The sequence below is a fragment of the Bos mutus genome, chromosome 18 (assembly GCF_027580195.1).
Source record: "Bos mutus isolate GX-2022 chromosome 18, NWIPB_WYAK_1.1, whole genome shotgun sequence".
In the NCBI taxonomy this organism is placed as follows: Eukaryota; Metazoa; Chordata; class Mammalia; order Artiodactyla; family Bovidae; genus Bos; species Bos mutus.
In genome coordinates this window covers 16536228-16551498 of record NC_091634.1, presented here as the reverse complement: position 1 = coordinate 16551498, position 15271 = coordinate 16536228, and the positions used below count along the sequence as shown (strand labels likewise).

The following is a 15271-nucleotide window of genomic DNA, read 5'->3' as shown; positions in this document are numbered from 1 at the left end:
TCTTTATGGTCCAACTCTCACATCCATACATGATTACTGGAAAAATCATTCATTCTCACTTGCACTATTTAACTCAGGACTTTGGCATCTATCTCCATGTACGAGATTAACCTGGAGTTGTCCTTTCTCTGCTGTTTCCTAGAGTGAGTCGTGGAGGTTTCAGGAGCTGAGCTGTCACAGCACCCCCACAGCACTCCCATGAAGTGTGCAATGTGGGTACACACAGTGTGCCTGCCACTCCATGGGGCCTCAGAGCCCAGGCCCTACCCGGAGTGCCTCAGCACAGGAGCTGCCACTAGGCTTCCCAGCTTCACTTAGGCTCTGCACTAGGTCCTGTAGAATGGCGAATATTTGTTCCCAGGGCCTCAGCACATCTTGCCCATAAAATCATTGGGATCTGAGTCACCCTTTGGGAGGACAGATCTTAACTCCTTGTTTCTTCTCTTGTTATTGGCCTCCGCAGATTTGCCATTTCCTTTTTTTTTTTTTTTTTTTGGTGGCACTGGGTCTGTGTTGCTGGGCATGTGTTTTCTCAAGTTGCAGTGTGCAGGCTTCTCATTGCGGTGGCTTCTCTTGTTGTGGAGCTCAATATCCAGGGCTCGTAGGCTTCAAGTTACTGTGCACAGTAGTTGCATTGCATGGGCTTAATTGTCCCGAGGCTTGTAGGATCTTCCCAGACCACAGAAGTCCCGTCATTTCTTTTTGTACCAGTTTTGATTCCTCGTATTTTCTAAGAACATTTTAACTGCATCTAGTTTTTCATATTATTGTAAAGGCATACAAAATCGGTCCCTTTTCAGTCCTGGTTTTATTTGTGCACACTTCCTCCACCTTGACTATACATGTTAAATTTGGTACCCCCCACCTCTGTTCTCTTTTTTGGTCTGGGTTTGTTGACATCTCCCCAACTGTTCACTCAACTTATTTTCAGTTTCACCTTTCTCATCCAAGCAGGAGGGCCTCACCCTTGCTCTGTCTCATGGCAGATGCTTAGCAAACTGAGTCCTTATGGAGGTTAGGGGAAGGAAGAGGTTATGTCATTCTGCCCTTTCTTGCTTCCACACCTCTCTCTGGGACGATGACTCCCTCCTGGCCCAAATCCCCCCGAAATCTTGGTCACAACTGTGTGTCAACTGGCCCTACAGGTGAAGGTGCCTGCCTGTGAGTCACAGATGAGCAAGCAAGCCCCCACACCCCATGCTTTGGGGGAAGGGAGCCATCAGTCCATGTGTTCTTCCCAGAATGTTTAATGAAAGCCTGCTTTGTGTCAGGCACAGGAGCTGGAGGACCAGTGATGAACAAAACAGAAAACAATGGGCCCAACAGGGAGACAGTGAACAAGTAAAGGAGTAACTGCATCATGGGAAACTAAATACATGAAAAGCCATCAGGAAAAGAAGAGCATGTGTGACAGGACAGGACTCAAGATTGGGCATCAGAAGAAACCTCAGGAGGTTACATTTATTCATTCATCCTGGAATTATTTTTTGAGCAAGCACCTTTTAAGTACCATTCTTCTAGTCAATGGGATATAAAAGTTACAAAGGCAGACAAGCCCTCTAATGGGCAGAGACAATTTGCAAGAAAAAAAAAGGATAAATAAAATGATCTTTAGAGAGAGACATATGCCGGGAGGAAAAGAAAATTATAGAGAATAACCCTAGAGCAGATTGGCACATTTTCATATGTAACCCGGGATGGGAAGTCAAACAAAGATTCCTGGATGACAGGAGTAATTAATGGTCATGGCAGGTAGTGACTGAGAAAGGAGAGAACTTTAGATGTGGAGTTAGGAGGAACTCTCTTAGAGCGTAGCACCTAAGGGAAACCAAGAGGCTGCCAAGGGAAGAACTTGAATGAGTACCAGAACGAATGAATAAATACAGGACTTCCAGGCAAAAAGAAATAGCGAGGATAACTATCCAGAGGAGGGTCCAGAAGAGCATACAGCCTGTGTGCCCAAGGAGAAGAAAGAACAGAGAAAGGGCTTTGAAGATCAGTGCAAAATGTTGGATTCCATTCGAGACGCCAGGGATGGTCTTGGAAGGGTGGTACATGGCCGCAGCCACGTGCCTCAACTGGGACTGGGCCTTCGCACCGGCTCCTCTGTGACGTCACAGGACGTCACGGAAAGAAGTTCCGGTCCCTCCAGCCCTGAGCCCCGTCAAGCAGTAACACCGCGGCGAGTGCCAGGGCGGCTGGCTGGGCCATGAAACCTTAGAAGGCCATGTCGAAACGCGACATCGTCCTCACCAATGTCACCGTTGTCCAGCTGCTGCGACAGCCGTGCCCTGGTGAGGGAGGCGGCGGAGCGACCCCCGGGAGGGAAGAAAGGGCGGTGGGTCCGAGCCCCTGCCGGCGGGAGGCGCCCTGGTAGCGTCCACCAGGAGCCGGACAGGGGGTGCGGAGTGAGGGACCACTTGCCGGTCGGGGCTCTTCCATCCGGAGCCGCTGCCCTCGCTCCCCACAGCCCCACCCTCCTCACCACCTAGTTTGCGGGCAAAGTGCGTTCTATGACGGTGGTGGAGGGAAAGGGGACCCCCGCCTCCAGGCTGGGCTTTGCGCCAATAGCGCCATGGAAGGGTAGAAACCGTCCTGGGTGAAGGCAGGAGCCGGGTCTACGAGGGGGCACCCGGGATCTTCACCCCCTTCCCGCCCCGCCCCCTTACCGACTGAAGGCTAGGCCGCCCGCAGCCTCCGCACCTGAGGGGTGGGCAGGGCCGCGGTGGGTGGGGCTTGGGCGGGGCTCCAGAGTCCTGGAGACCCTGGAACGCGCCTGTAGGCCTTGAACCCCCCTCCCTGCTTATCACTCACTCAGTGATCTCAGTCGTGGGTTTCCCCTCGGCAAAGTGGGTGTACAGCGCATACCTCACAGGATTCAGTGAGCTGATGCACGTGAAGAGCTCAGCACAGCACCTAGCCTTGGTGGCACCAGGAAATGGGAGCGTCATTGTAAATAATTGATAGCGCGCCCAGTACCGTGTTTCACCTACGGGGTGAAGCTTCATCACCGAAGCTGCCCCAGGCTCTTCCTTCCCAGCCCATGTACCCGATCCAGGAGCAGAGGGAGGAAGGCAAGCCTGGGGCAAGTTGCAAAAGGACCAGCTAGGGTTTCTCCTGAAAGGTCACAGAGTAGGCTCAGATCCCTACTCTTCACCATATGAAGAAATGCCCCCTTTTCACGAGAGCAGAAACAGAACCCCCAGGAATACCAACATTCTTAAGGTCACCAATAAACACTGACCAATAGTTTTATGAACTTGTAGCGGTACTGGAAACACACACAGCCCAGCCTCAGGTCACAAGCTCTTTGGCAGACTGGAGAGATTAGAAGAGAGGTCAGCTGACCCCCAGCTCCTAATCCCACCCCCTCCAAAGTCCCTTTGATTCTGGTGCCAAACACAACTCCAACCTTCATCCTCCAGGCTCTCTCCAATCCCTTCCCTTCCCTTCCCTCACGAATACACTTAGTGTCAGACGTTCTCCCCTCTATTAAAACCAGCACCGATTGTGCCTTGAGATCTCGCTGAGTCCTCACAGTAGCCCCCAGGCGAAGGGTCAGGTGTGACACCAGGAAACAGGCTAGTTTCATTACCTTGCTCAAGACAACTCAGCTGGCAGGTGGCTGAGCCAGGGCTGACATCCAGGCCTGACCTCCAGCTTGGAACCCTCTGCCAGCCAGGCCCCCTTGACTGCTGTCTCCACCAGGTCCCTCCTCCCCACATCAAACCCTCAAACTGTAGCTCAGACAACACAGCTTCAAGCATGTTTTAAACACAGTATGGATGTGGACATGCATGTTTGGAGAAGCAGAAGCTGATAGGGGTTCCCATTCGCTTCATATGTTATGATGGACTTATGTTTCCGAGGATAAGAATCACCTTGGAAACAGGATTCCTGGGGCTCAGTGCAGACCCGCTGAGTCAGATTTCCCTAGGAAGAGGTCTTCCCATGATCCTTACCAAAACAGTTTGGGGACCACTGGACTAGATCAGTTATCAGATAAGTTTGGGAAACAATCTTCAAAATATTGTGTGTGGCATGTTTCCTAGACTCTCTTGTAAGCACTACTGTGTCACCTCATTTAATCCTTACAGCGATCCTCTGAGAGAAGTACCATTATCATCTCCATTTTACAGAGGAGGAACACGAGGCACACAGACCATCACCCCAAGCAGTTGTTAAAAATACACATCCACTGAGTTAGAATCCCCAGGGAAGAGGCCCTGGCACTGTTATTTTAAAGCAAGCCCACCCCCTATCCTCTCTGTGGATTGGGTAGTTTGGGGAACACTGGGCTCGACAGAAGCCAGCAGCAGATCCTGAGTGGCAAAGATGGCTTGTTCTGTCGCAGTGATGGTACAGCTCATTAGCTCATTGTCCCTCTCCCCTGCTCCCAACAGTAACCAGAGCACCGCCCCCACCAGAGCCCAGGGTTGAAGCAGAGCCTGAGCCCCCGGCCCAGCCCCAGCCCCAGCCGGAGCCAATCAAGGAGGAAGTCCCACCACCTCCACCGCCCCCTCCTGCACCTAAGAAGGTTCGGGAGCTGATAGTTGGCATCAATGGGTGAGTCACCCCTGAGCGGTTCCCAAAGCTTTAGGGCCTACCCCTAAAGCTCTACCCCGTTGGGCTTCCCTGGTGGCTCATCTGCCTGCAATACAGGAGACCTGGGTTTGATCCCTGGATTGGGAAGATCCCGTGGAGAAGGAAATGGCAACCTATTCCAGTATTCTTGCCTGGGAAATCCCATGGACATGGACAGAGGAGCCTGGTGGGCTACAGTCCATGGGGCCACAGAGTCGGACATGACATAGCGACTAAACAACGACACTCTATTACTAAAGGGGGCATTTCCTCACATCTTACCAATGCTTTCATCCTGCCCATCCTGGAGAAACACAGGGATAAAGTCAAGAGGGCTCCACCTTCAGAGAGCTCACATTTGGGTAGAAAGTCAATGAATACGGAACACGGCAGCTCAGTGGTGAACAGTGTGGAACCTGGGGGAAGAGTAAAACTGAAGAGGGCTATGTTAGCCAGGGACTCAAGGAAGGCCTCTGGGAAGTGACACTGGAGTCCGACCATGCTCTGAGTGACAATGGGGCAGCAAGCAATGGCTAAGGGGTGTAGGGGGCAGCTCAGTGTTCTAAGGACAGGCAGGAATTCAGGACAGCTAGTGGGGGGTGGCACAAGCAAGGGAGAAGAGGACGGAGGATGGTGGAAAGCCACACAGGGGCCTGAAGGACCATGGTGAGGCGTTTGGATCTGGTTTTACTGATAGATGGGGATAGAGGTTTTCATTTTTCAGCTCGATAATCTGACCTGAAGTTCTACAGGATGCATCCAGCTATGAAGTGAGGAATAGGGGTGAGAGGACAGAGGGGCAGAGAAACACATAAAGCGGTGGAAACGGGCGAGATCGTGTGAGCAAAATGACACTGGCCCGCACAGGGATGGGACTGTCTTCCCCAGACTGAGACATCCCACCCAGTCCCCGAGCAGGCCTCTTTAACCCCTCCCTCCCGCCCCCCGCCCCTGCCTGCTAACTGGGGACTCTGAGGACAAACCCCTAACCTTCTCCCTGGCAGATTCGGACGCATCGGTCGTCTAGTGCTGCGTGCCTGCATGGAGAAGGGCGTTAAGGTGGTAGCAGTGAACGACCCATTCATTGACCTGGAATATATGGTGAGCAGCAGACAAAAGGCAGGGTGGGAGACAGTGGGACTGGAGTGGTGAAGGGGTTCGGGGGAGCTCTGTGGAAGGCTCCCAGCTGCCCTGTGGACCCCTCACGGGGGGCGGGGGGCGCTGGTCCCGAGAGATGCTCACTCCCCATCCACCCCAGGACTAGAAGTCCTTCTGTCTCCTGCAGGTGTATATGTTTAAGTATGACTCCACCCATGGTCGATACAAGGGGAACGTGGAACACAAGAATGGACAACTGGTCGTCGATAACAATGAGATCAGTGTCTTCCAGTGGTAAGGGCAGCTGTCTGATGCCAACCTGCAACATATTAATGCAGGGGTTGTAGAGGTGATTAGAAGGGGATTCCAGCTTCTCATGTAGGGTTCAATTTGTAACCCCCCAAACTACATGTGCATATGCTTCCAGGTACTGGTTTGGAGAGGCGATCTTGGAGAAGCCCCTGACCCCTAGAATGGGGAAGCAGTAATCTAGAAACATGTCCGACTGTACTCAAAATACTTTTATTTAATACACATGTGCATGTTTTCTCTGAGGCGTATCAGCTCAACCTGTCTAAAATTCAACTCTTGATTATCCTTCAACCCTTCAATCTATTTATCCCCCTGCCCAGGAAACGGCATCACCATCTAGCCAACTACTTCCATTCAGTTCCTACACAGCAGCCACAGAAGCCTTCTTAAACAGCTGGACTGGTTACCCCCCATCCCCACTTAAATCCTCCAGTGGCTTTCCCGTCACCCCACAAACAAAATCCCAGCTGCTGACAGGGTTCCCCACCAACTATGTGCCCCATGCCCCAGCCCCATGTCACCAAAGACACACTGGCGATCGACCTCTTGGAACCCTGCTCCAGCACCTCTTAGAACCCACTTCACCCAGTTCTCACTGATACAAACACTCATCCTTCATCTAAAGATGTATTTGTGGTTTTTTAAATATTTATTCGGTTACCTCAGGTCTTGGTTGCGGCCCATGGGCTCAGTGGTTGCCATACGCGGGCTTAGTTGCCCTGCTGCATGTGGGATCTTAGTTCCCTACCTTAGGACTCAAACCCATGTCCCCTGCATTGCAAAGTGGATTCTTAACCACTGGACCACCAGGGAAGTCCCTTAAAGATAATGTTTAGAATCTAGTAAGTCAAAATCAGTAACAACTAGATGTTTACTAAGCTTCAAATACATTTTCAAAATACCAAAAAAAAAAAAAATTAAAATTTATAAAATGGGAATCAGTAAATCTACTTTATCTAAGGTAAATTAGCCACTGCTGGCCCTATGGCTGCCTTCCATTTTTCACACATGCACACTTGCAAGCCCTCTCCAGCCGCAGGCAAGGTCCACGGCCTTCCCAGCGCTCTTCCCAGCAGGTCCACTCTCAGCCCCGCTGTCCGTCGGTGGTCAGGTATGGGTGGAGGTGAGGACTGGAAAGTCAGAATGAGAGAGGCTGTCCGACCCCAATTTGAAGTCATGACAACAAAAACAATTCGATTCCAGCAGAGCAGATGTTGCTCAGACACAGAGTCCTTTCCTTCCTGGGCCCGGGCACCATGATCCCTGTCCCCTAGGGCACCCTCCCAGTGCTGCTCCGCCCCCACACAGCCACCCCGTGTGTGCCCCACTTGGGGGCCGCCTTCTCTGGTGACTGCAGTCCTTTTTCTCCCTTCCCCACTGCTCTGCATCACAGCATCATGGATGCCCTCTGGCATGTCTGCACAAGCAGTGTGGCTTATGTGTGTACTTTATCCTGCTCCCCCACTTCCTGTTGCATGACCCTGGGCAAGGGCATGAAGCTTGGTTTCCTCGTATATCTGATGGGGATGCTGATCATACCCACCGCAGCCGGAGCAGGGAGAAGGGCCAGAGGTGTGCGGGGAGCACCAGGAAGGTCCTGCTCCCACAAAGCCTCATGCAGCGCTCCCGCAGGGAGGGCCCTGTCAGTCTGCAGTACCACTGTTGCTCTGGTACCTGTGGGCACAGGCCCTGGCCCCCTGGGTAGACTCAGTGCTTCTTGAAGAACGAATGAATAGAATCCTCAAAACAGGCCCCTGGGCAGGAGGGCAGGGCCCATGACAAGCTAGGGGAGGGGGCTGGGGTCTCCAGAGTCACTGACTGCCGCATGCCAGCTTCCCAACTGCTGCAGAGGAAATCTGTTGAAGGGCCCTTTCCCCAACTTGGAAGGCAGAAAAAGGGGAGGGGGATATAAGAGAAGAGCTGCTTGGGTCAGATGATGAAAAGGGGGACCTGCCAGATGACCACAGAGTGAGAGCCATGCGTGGTGCCCAGGGAGATGAGGAAGACACTCATTCCTGCCAGATGGCCTGGCAGGAAGGCCTCGGGTCAGCCTTTCTCAAATGGTGAAGGCCAGGGACTATGAAGGGGAGGTCAGGCAGCGGAGAGACTGACTGATGGCGCTGTCGCCCCTCCACAGCAAGCAGCCCAAAGAAATCCCCTGGAAGTCTGTCGGGAGCCCCTTTGTGGTGGAGGCCACCGGTGTGTACCTGTCCTTAGAGGAAACTAAGGTAAGTTGGGAGGAGACACCCGGGGCTGCCTGGGTGGGGTGGCACTCGAAGTGTCTCATGACTCTCTGCTTCTTCTCTAGGCCCACATCGAGGCAGGTGCCCAGCGTGTGGTCATCTGTGCACCCTCTCCAGATGCACCCATGTTTGTCATGGGGGTGAATGAAAAGGAATATAACCCCAGCTCCATGAAAATCGTCAGGTAACAACGTATGGGCAGCAATATTCTGCAGGGTGTGCCTGAAGGACAAGCCTGGGGGTGGGGGGTGGGGGAGACAGGAATCCGTCTCACCCTCAGCACTCCCCCTCGCCCCCTGGTGCTGTCTTCACTTCACTCCACTTCTCCTTCCCAAGGTCTTAGCAGCCCTCTTGTTCATGTTACCCTAAAGCCATCAGTTAGAAATGTTCTCAGAACATGTTTGGGGAGCTTCCGCTCCCCACTGCTCCCTCATCCCCAGCCCGTTTTCAGCAAACCAAGTCTGTGTGCAAACCCTGAAGGTCAGGTAAGGGGGGAGGGGCGGCTCTGCGGCTCACCTCATGGTGCCCTGGCACTCCTGGCTGTTTCAGCAATGCATCCTGCACCACCAACTGCCTGGCCCCTCGCCAAGGTCATCCATGAACGATTTGGGATTCTGGAAGGGCTGATGGTAAGCTGGGGAAAGGGGATGGGGCAGGAGACACAGCTGGGAACCTGTACCTCTTCCTCCCGTACTTGCTTCATGTGTGGAGTTAACAGGGAGAGGCTGGTTTTCTGGGAGGGGAGAAGCCCACCAGTGGTGACATCCTTTGAACTCTGGTCCTGCCTGCATGTGCTCCTCCTGTGGATGGGTGGTTGTGGCCCTGCCAACCTCCACACTTGGACCACTAACCTTGGGCCTGGGAAGAAGAAGCCTAGGAGCCGGGAAGGCCTCACCTTGGCCCTCTTCCTCCCCAAGACCACAGTCCATTCCTACACGGCCACCCAGAAGACAGTGGATGGGCCATCGAAGAAAGCCTGGCGAGACGGACGGGGCGCCCACCAGAACATCATCCCAGCCTCCACGGGGGCTGCTAAGGCTGTGGGCAAAGTCATCCCAGACCTCAAAGGGTATGAGAGCATGAGGCTGCAACTGGGGCGGGGGCCCACCCCAGGAGGACTGGACTGGCCCCCGACCCTGGAGGTGTCCAGTGTGGGGAAAGCAGAGACAAGGGGGAATGGTGGCGAGGCCCCTGGGTTCTGACTCCTGCCCCTGCTGTGGGATTCTTCAGGAAGCTGACAGGAATGGCATTCCGAGTGCCAACCCCAGATGTGTCTGTGGTGGACCTGACCTGCCGCCTGGCCCAGCCTACCCCATACTCAGCCATCAAGGACGCCATCAAAGCAGCAGCCAAGGGGCCCATGGCTGGCATCCTTGCCTACACGGAAGATGAGGTAGGAGCTGAGAAGGGACCCTGGGAAGAGCCCTCTGGGGAGGGAGCATGGTTTTCCATTCACCAAGGAGTTGTTTGCAGCGTATTAAGACAGGACCTGCAGGGCTGGGAAGGTCAGCTCTCCCCACCAAATCAGGTCTCTGTACTCGCTCCCCTTTGGTCTGGACTGCTTTTCCCTCAAGTAGCCACACAGGGTGCCTTCACCTTCTCCAAGTCACTACTTAAACCTCTCACCTCTTTTTGTGGCCCTTGTCCTTACCTGAAATGTCATTTCATGGTCACTGTTGGCTCTGCTAGCATGAACACTCCAAGACAGTAGTGACCTTGGGACTCCTTTTTCACTTTCATAGCTCCAGCCATCTTCCAGGGCCTGGCATACAGCAGGTGCTCAACACATGCTTAGTGAACAAGACAAGGATTCCCATTTTTCAACACTTGCTTTGGGCCGGCCACAGCCCATGGCCTTCCCTGTGAGGAATGGGTATCACCTCCCTCTGCTCCATCAGTCCACTTTGGTGCTGTCTCCCTGCTTTAGCTCCTTCAAGTCCACCCTCCCAAAGCTGCCGGGATCTCTTAAAGAAATAGATCACATCATCCTCAGAGCTGGAAACCTTCCTGTAGCCTTCCACCGTGCTAGGGTCAAACCCCCAAGGGCCCTCCTGCTCCAGTTCCTTCCACCTCAGACCCTACTGAGGGGTGGAACTGACCAGATCCTCCTAGTCGTCCAGAGCCAGGCTCACCACCTTCCCTCAAGGGCCTCTGGCGACTCATCCCCCTTGCAGGATTCCCAGGAAGAGATGTCTATTGGTGCAGCATCAAAGGCTGTTTGCAGTCTATATCCTTTAGCCTGGCCCCTATGAGGCCCCTATGCAATGCCCCCATGAGTCTCCCTCATACCCTGTCCCCAGAACCTGGACAAAGTGGGGCTCCATCAAATACTGTGCGCCCAAGAGACTGAGCTCCTGAAGGTCCTTCTTCTGCGACCCACGCTTATCTTTGAAATTCTGATCTTCAGGTCGTGTCCACGGACTTCCTTAGCGATACCCACTCGTCTATCTTCGATGCTAAGGCCGGCATCGCGCTCAACGACAATTTCGTGAAGCTCATTTCCTGGTAAAGGGGGAAGGTGTCAGAGACCGTGGTGGGCAGAGTGGGAGTGGCCGGAAAGGATCCCCTGAACCCCCTCCATCCCTCCCTCCCCAGGTACGACAATGAATATGGCTACAGTAACCGAGTGGTGGACCTCGTCCGCTACATGTTCAGCAGAGACAAGTGAAGCAGGCTGACCCCCCTCTGCTTCCCAGTGCTCCCGGGCCGGAACCTGTTTCTCCTATCCCCGTCCTCGGCCCCACGGGGAAAGGTGGGGGTCCCCGCGCGAGGGGCCTGTGCCGCTGGGCCAGTGGTAAAATAAAAACCCAGAGTGCTCACAGCTGCGCGCCATGTCTCTGCGCCGGTCACGACGGGATCGGGTCCGAGATCCAGAGCCGCGCCGCACGCGCTCGCTCGATCCGGGCGACCGGACCCCGAGAGCCGCTCCCGAGAGGCCGGGACGGCGCGGGGTCCAGCTCCGGACTGGGCTCCTTGCTCGTCGCCCCCGGGCGCGGCGGCGGAGCCGGATGACGTCAGCGCGCCGCGCCACGGACTCCGGCTCCCAGAAGGCCGCGCGGGCCGCGGCGGAGGCAGGTGGGCGCCAGGCCCGGGCTCTGGCGCCAGGCCGCCGAGGCAGAGAGGCGCGCTCCGGCGGGCCGGGCGGCCGGCGTCATGACGCTCTTCCACTTCGGGAACTGCTTCGCCCTGGCCTACTTCCCCTACTTCATCACCTACAAGTGCAGCGGCCTGTGAGTGCGGGGAGGCCGCGGGGCGGTGGGAAGGGGGTGCCGCGGGTCGAGCCGACCCCTCAACGCCCACTCTCGCAGGTCGGAGTACAACGCCTTCTGGAAGTGCGTCCAGGCCGGGGTCACCTACCTGTTCGTGCAGCTGTGCAAGGTGAGGGCGCCAGCGGTGCCGCGCTAGGGTTCGGAGGACCCGCGTCTCTGCCCCCGCCCGGACCCCCGAGGTGGGGCCACTCCGGCACCCCAACTGGTTGCTCCAGAATGCCTGGGGAAGCCGGGCTTGGAAAGGCTGGAACCCGAGGAGAGGTCCCCGAGCAACTTTTGTATAGCACTTTTAGTAAAACTGAGAACATTCGATTACATGGCCAAGAGGGTTTTGGATACTAACTACTAAGAGCCGCTGACTAACCCCAACTCCCACCAACACTGCTACCACTGCCCTGGTGGGTAACCAGCCGCGGCGCCTCAGACCTGACCTCGATCCCTTCTGATCACCACAAAACCCAGACTTCCAAGTCCCTGCCCTCAGTCACCCCAGCTTCTGCCTTCTTGCTGCTCTCTGGTGATCCTTCTTCCACATGGACCCCCACCCCCGCCACCAGAACCCCAATGTACTCCCCTCCGCGTACTAACTTCCCACCCAATCCACGTGGTTGCTTTCCCTCACCTTGAGGTGACCTCTCTGTGTTCTGGTCTCAGATGCTGTTCTTGGCCACTTTCTTTCCCACCTGGGAAGGCGGCATCTATGACTTCATTGGGGTGAGTGGGGGCAAGGGAGGGGGAGGGAGTACAGGAGTGGGGGCCCCTGGCACCTGTGCTTACTCAAGCCTCAACCTGACCCACAGGAGTTCATGAAGGCCAGCGTGGACGTGGCAGACCTGATAGGCCTAAACCTTGTCATGTCCCGGAACGCCGGCAAGGGGGAATACAAGATCATGGTTGCTGCCCTGGGCTGGGCCACCGCCGAGCTCATTATGTCCCGGTGTGTGCAGCAGCCTGGAGCCCAGACTCCTGAGAAGGGACACCTGGGTTCCAGGGGGTGCTGGAGGGCGGGGGCTCACTCAGATTCTGGGTGCTGAGGGTGTCTGGGCACTAGAGAATCCCTCCCTTTGCCTTCCTCAGCTGCATCCCCCTTTGGGTTGGCGCTCGGGGCATTGAGTTTGACTGGAAATACATCCAGATGAGCATCGACTCCAACATCAGCCTGGTACGCAGTCCTGCTTACCCCACGCACATCTCCTTTGCTGGTGGCTCTACTCCTCTTGAGGCCCAGCCCTGACTGCCCGCTTCCCTCCAGGTCCATTACATCGTCGCCTCTGCCCAGGTGTGGATGATAACTCGCTACGACCTGTACCACACTTACCGGCCAGCAGTCCTCCTCCTGATGTTCCTTAGCGTCTACAAGGCCTTTGTCATGGAGTGAGCGGGGTGGGGTAGGAGGCCGGGTCCAGATGGGCCAGGTTTTCTCTTCTCCCTCCCTCACTGTGCTGTTTCCTCACAGGACCTTCGTCCACCTCTGTTCCCTGGGCAGCTGGACAGCACTGCTGGCCCGAGCGCTGGTGACGGGGCTGCTGGCCCTCAGCACCTTGGCCCTGTATGTCGCCGTTGTCAACGTGCACTCCTAGGCTTGGCATCCCAGACTCTCACATACCTTCTCCCCATCCCCAGGTTCAGTGAAGTAAACAGTATTTGGAAAGTTGTTTCTGCCTCCATTTCTCTCTGGAACTGTCTACTAATACTGTGCTCACCTGGGTCCCAGCGGCCCTCGTTTTGGTTTCGGAGCCAGGTAGACAAGCCGGGAGACTAGGCAGCATTGATTTGTCCTATGTTCCTGGACCAGCTCCTCTGCTCATTGTTTCCCTGAGTTGGCTGAGGGCTTGTAGACAGTCTTTGAGCAGTGGCATAGCCTGGGCCCTCAGGGAACAGGTGACAGAGGGGAGCTAGAATCCAAGAGGTGGTTCTTGAGGGCTTCTCCTCACTGCCATAACCTGGCCCTCTCCCACGTGGCCCTTCCCTGGCTCGTCACCTCCTCAGCTCCTGGTCCCAAACCATCCCCCCATCCACCTTTTGTATGGGAACTAAGGGAATCTATCTGAAACCCCCGTCTTACAGTTTGCCTTTCTCTGCTTACAACCATCTAGGGCTCCTCACACTGGAGCAGTCCACTGGACCCTTGGTTTTGTCTTTGAGCATCTGTTTTGTGATTCTGAGGTTCTCAGTGCGCTGACTCGTTTCTCTGGCCCTCAGATTAAACCCTGGCCTGAGTCTTCTTAGGGTGGAGAACAGAGACAGCTGCAGCCCAGGAGCAGAGCGCACCAATGTGGCTGTTACCCTGAATACCACCCTGCTCATCCCAGTCCTTCCCTGGTCTAGTGAGGCCAGCTTTCTGCCGCTTTCTCTCCCTTCCCTAAGGGGGATTGATTAGAAGCAAGGCGTTGAATGGCTTCCGCAAGATCCACCCAGCTGCAAACCCTGACCACGTGGGAAGGTGCACCCCAGCCCTGCTGTTATCAGTGGGATCCCCCAGGGCATGAGATAGAGCACGTGCCCCTTCCCTCCCTCCCTTCCTGCCTCCCTCCCTCCACTAGGCTCTCCAAGTCCTGCCATAATGTTACTTGACCCAGGGCCTAGAAAAGCACCAAACACAGATCTGTTCAGCTCTACTCTGAGTCTTGGTGTTTCCAGAGGCAGCATTTGCCTTCAGATGGGGCAACCACCATGTAGCCCACCTCCTCCTCATTGCTCATAGTCAAGACAGGGTTCCCAGGGGCCTTGGGATGGGGTGGGGAGGTGAGTGAGAGGTCACCATGAGTTTGATATGAAAAGGGAGTGGATGGGGGGCTCCCCAAGCCCACATGCATGGATATATAAGGGCATTGCTTTCTCCCGTATCCCCCTCCCATGCCCCACCTGGCCCTGAGCACATAGAGGGAAGGTTGCAGAAATGACTATTCAACCTATCTGCTGAGCAGGGATCTGGTCCAGGCCTCCTACTGGTGGCCATCTGTCTGTGAAGTAGTCCCAGCTTTCATGGGGTTCAGGGACTGAATAGGGGCACTCAAGCCAGACGGATCAGGACTGATGGTGAACCCTGGCCGGGATGGTGGCCCTGGTGGGCTAGACTACAGTGATAAGGGTTGGGAAGGGAAAAGGTGGCTATCTGTCTCCTGGAGGAGAAGGTGTGTGAGCTGAGACTTAAGAGGATGATTTCATGGGGCAAAGAGGAGAAAGTAGGTGTCAAGGCCCTGCTTTTCAAGGAGCAAAGTCCTTGAAGTTAAGAGAGAGCACCTGGCCTTTCCAGTGAAACAAGAACTGGTTGGAATGAGTTCAGGGAGCTGTGTGTGTTTATCTTGCCAGGTGGGCTGGGGGTGGGGAGTAGGGAGATGACCCATGAGAAAGGAAGGAGTCCAGGGTAATAGAAGTGTGGTGTTTGTGAGCACCCCTGAGGGCTCACGACATTTCCAGGGAGAAGGAGCCAGAATGATGGGAGCAGGTTTGGAGGATGATGCAGAGGCCAGTGTAGGCCCCTTGAACATGCCAGGGGAGGCTGGGGGCAGATGTGGGCATCACTGCAGAGACAGCTGAGGCCGGTAGGGGTGTGGGGACTGCCGATGAGGAAGGAGAAGCCTGGGGTCCAGCCAGAGGGACTTGTCAAAGAACAGGGAAGAGAGGCAGGAGAGGACTGGGGAAAGGAGTGGCAAAAGTAGGGGGGCAGACTGTGGACAAGGGAGTTTCCAGCAGTTGGAGGATTCACTTTTCAGGTGATAGGGGTGTGAGAAGGGGACCTGTGACTTTTAGCCTCCAGGAGTC

At 55.2% G+C, this 15271-nt stretch overlaps 2 protein-coding genes and 1 long non-coding RNA gene across 7 annotated transcripts; 2 read left to right on the top strand and 1 right to left on the bottom strand.

Annotated features, from left to right (window-relative positions):
- The first annotated feature begins 1965 nt into the window (after positions 1-1965).
- GAPDHS (glyceraldehyde-3-phosphate dehydrogenase, spermatogenic) lies at positions 1966-11050 on the top strand. The gene is given in 12 exon segments (XM_005908189.3): positions 1966-2294; positions 4404-4566; positions 5589-5685; positions 5870-5976; positions 8132-8222; positions 8303-8421; positions 8787-8813; positions 8815-8866; positions 9155-9306; positions 9468-9630; positions 10645-10742; positions 10833-11050. Coding segments are annotated over 12 exon segments (1209 nt in total). The 5' UTR covers positions 1966-2227; the 3' UTR covers positions 10906-11050.
- LOC106701469 (uncharacterized) lies at positions 5534-11248 on the bottom strand. Of its 5 annotated transcripts, XR_011467679.1 has the most exons (4): positions 11058-11245; positions 9889-10739; positions 8754-8871; positions 5534-8602 (listed from the first exon to the last, which is right to left on the bottom strand). It is a non-coding gene; the product is annotated as an uncharacterized lncRNA (long non-coding RNA). The 5 variants fall into 5 exon arrangements; XR_011467677.1 differs by having other exon boundaries at positions 5535-8602; positions 8754-10739; positions 11058-11248; XR_011467678.1 differs by having other exon boundaries at positions 5535-7124; positions 8754-10739; positions 11058-11248.
- A 22-nt stretch (positions 11249-11270) lies between these two features.
- Positions 11271-13161, top strand: TMEM147 (transmembrane protein 147). The gene is made up of 7 exons (XM_070387952.1): positions 11271-11467; positions 11546-11615; positions 12161-12220; positions 12307-12443; positions 12584-12668; positions 12759-12880; positions 12963-13161. Exons 1-7 carry the CDS (start codon positions 11391-11393, stop codon positions 13084-13086), a joined length of 675 nt encoding a protein of 224 aa, XP_070244053.1. The 5' UTR covers positions 11271-11390; the 3' UTR covers positions 13087-13161.
- The last annotated feature ends 2110 nt before the right edge of the window (positions 13162-15271 follow it).

Excerpts from the sequence above, each read along its gene's own strand:
- TMEM147 (XM_070387952.1), top strand. The coding sequence starts at position 11,391 with ATGACGCTCTTCCACTTCGGGAACTGCTTCGCCCTGGCCTACTTCCCC. Across the intron at positions 12,221-12,306 it reads GCATCTATGACTTCATTGGG|GAGTTCATGAAGGCCAGCGT; the intron begins GTGAGTGGGGGC and ends CCTGACCCACAG. Across the intron at positions 12,881-12,962 it reads TACAAGGCCTTTGTCATGGA|GACCTTCGTCCACCTCTGTT; the intron begins GTGAGCGGGGTG and ends GTTTCCTCACAG.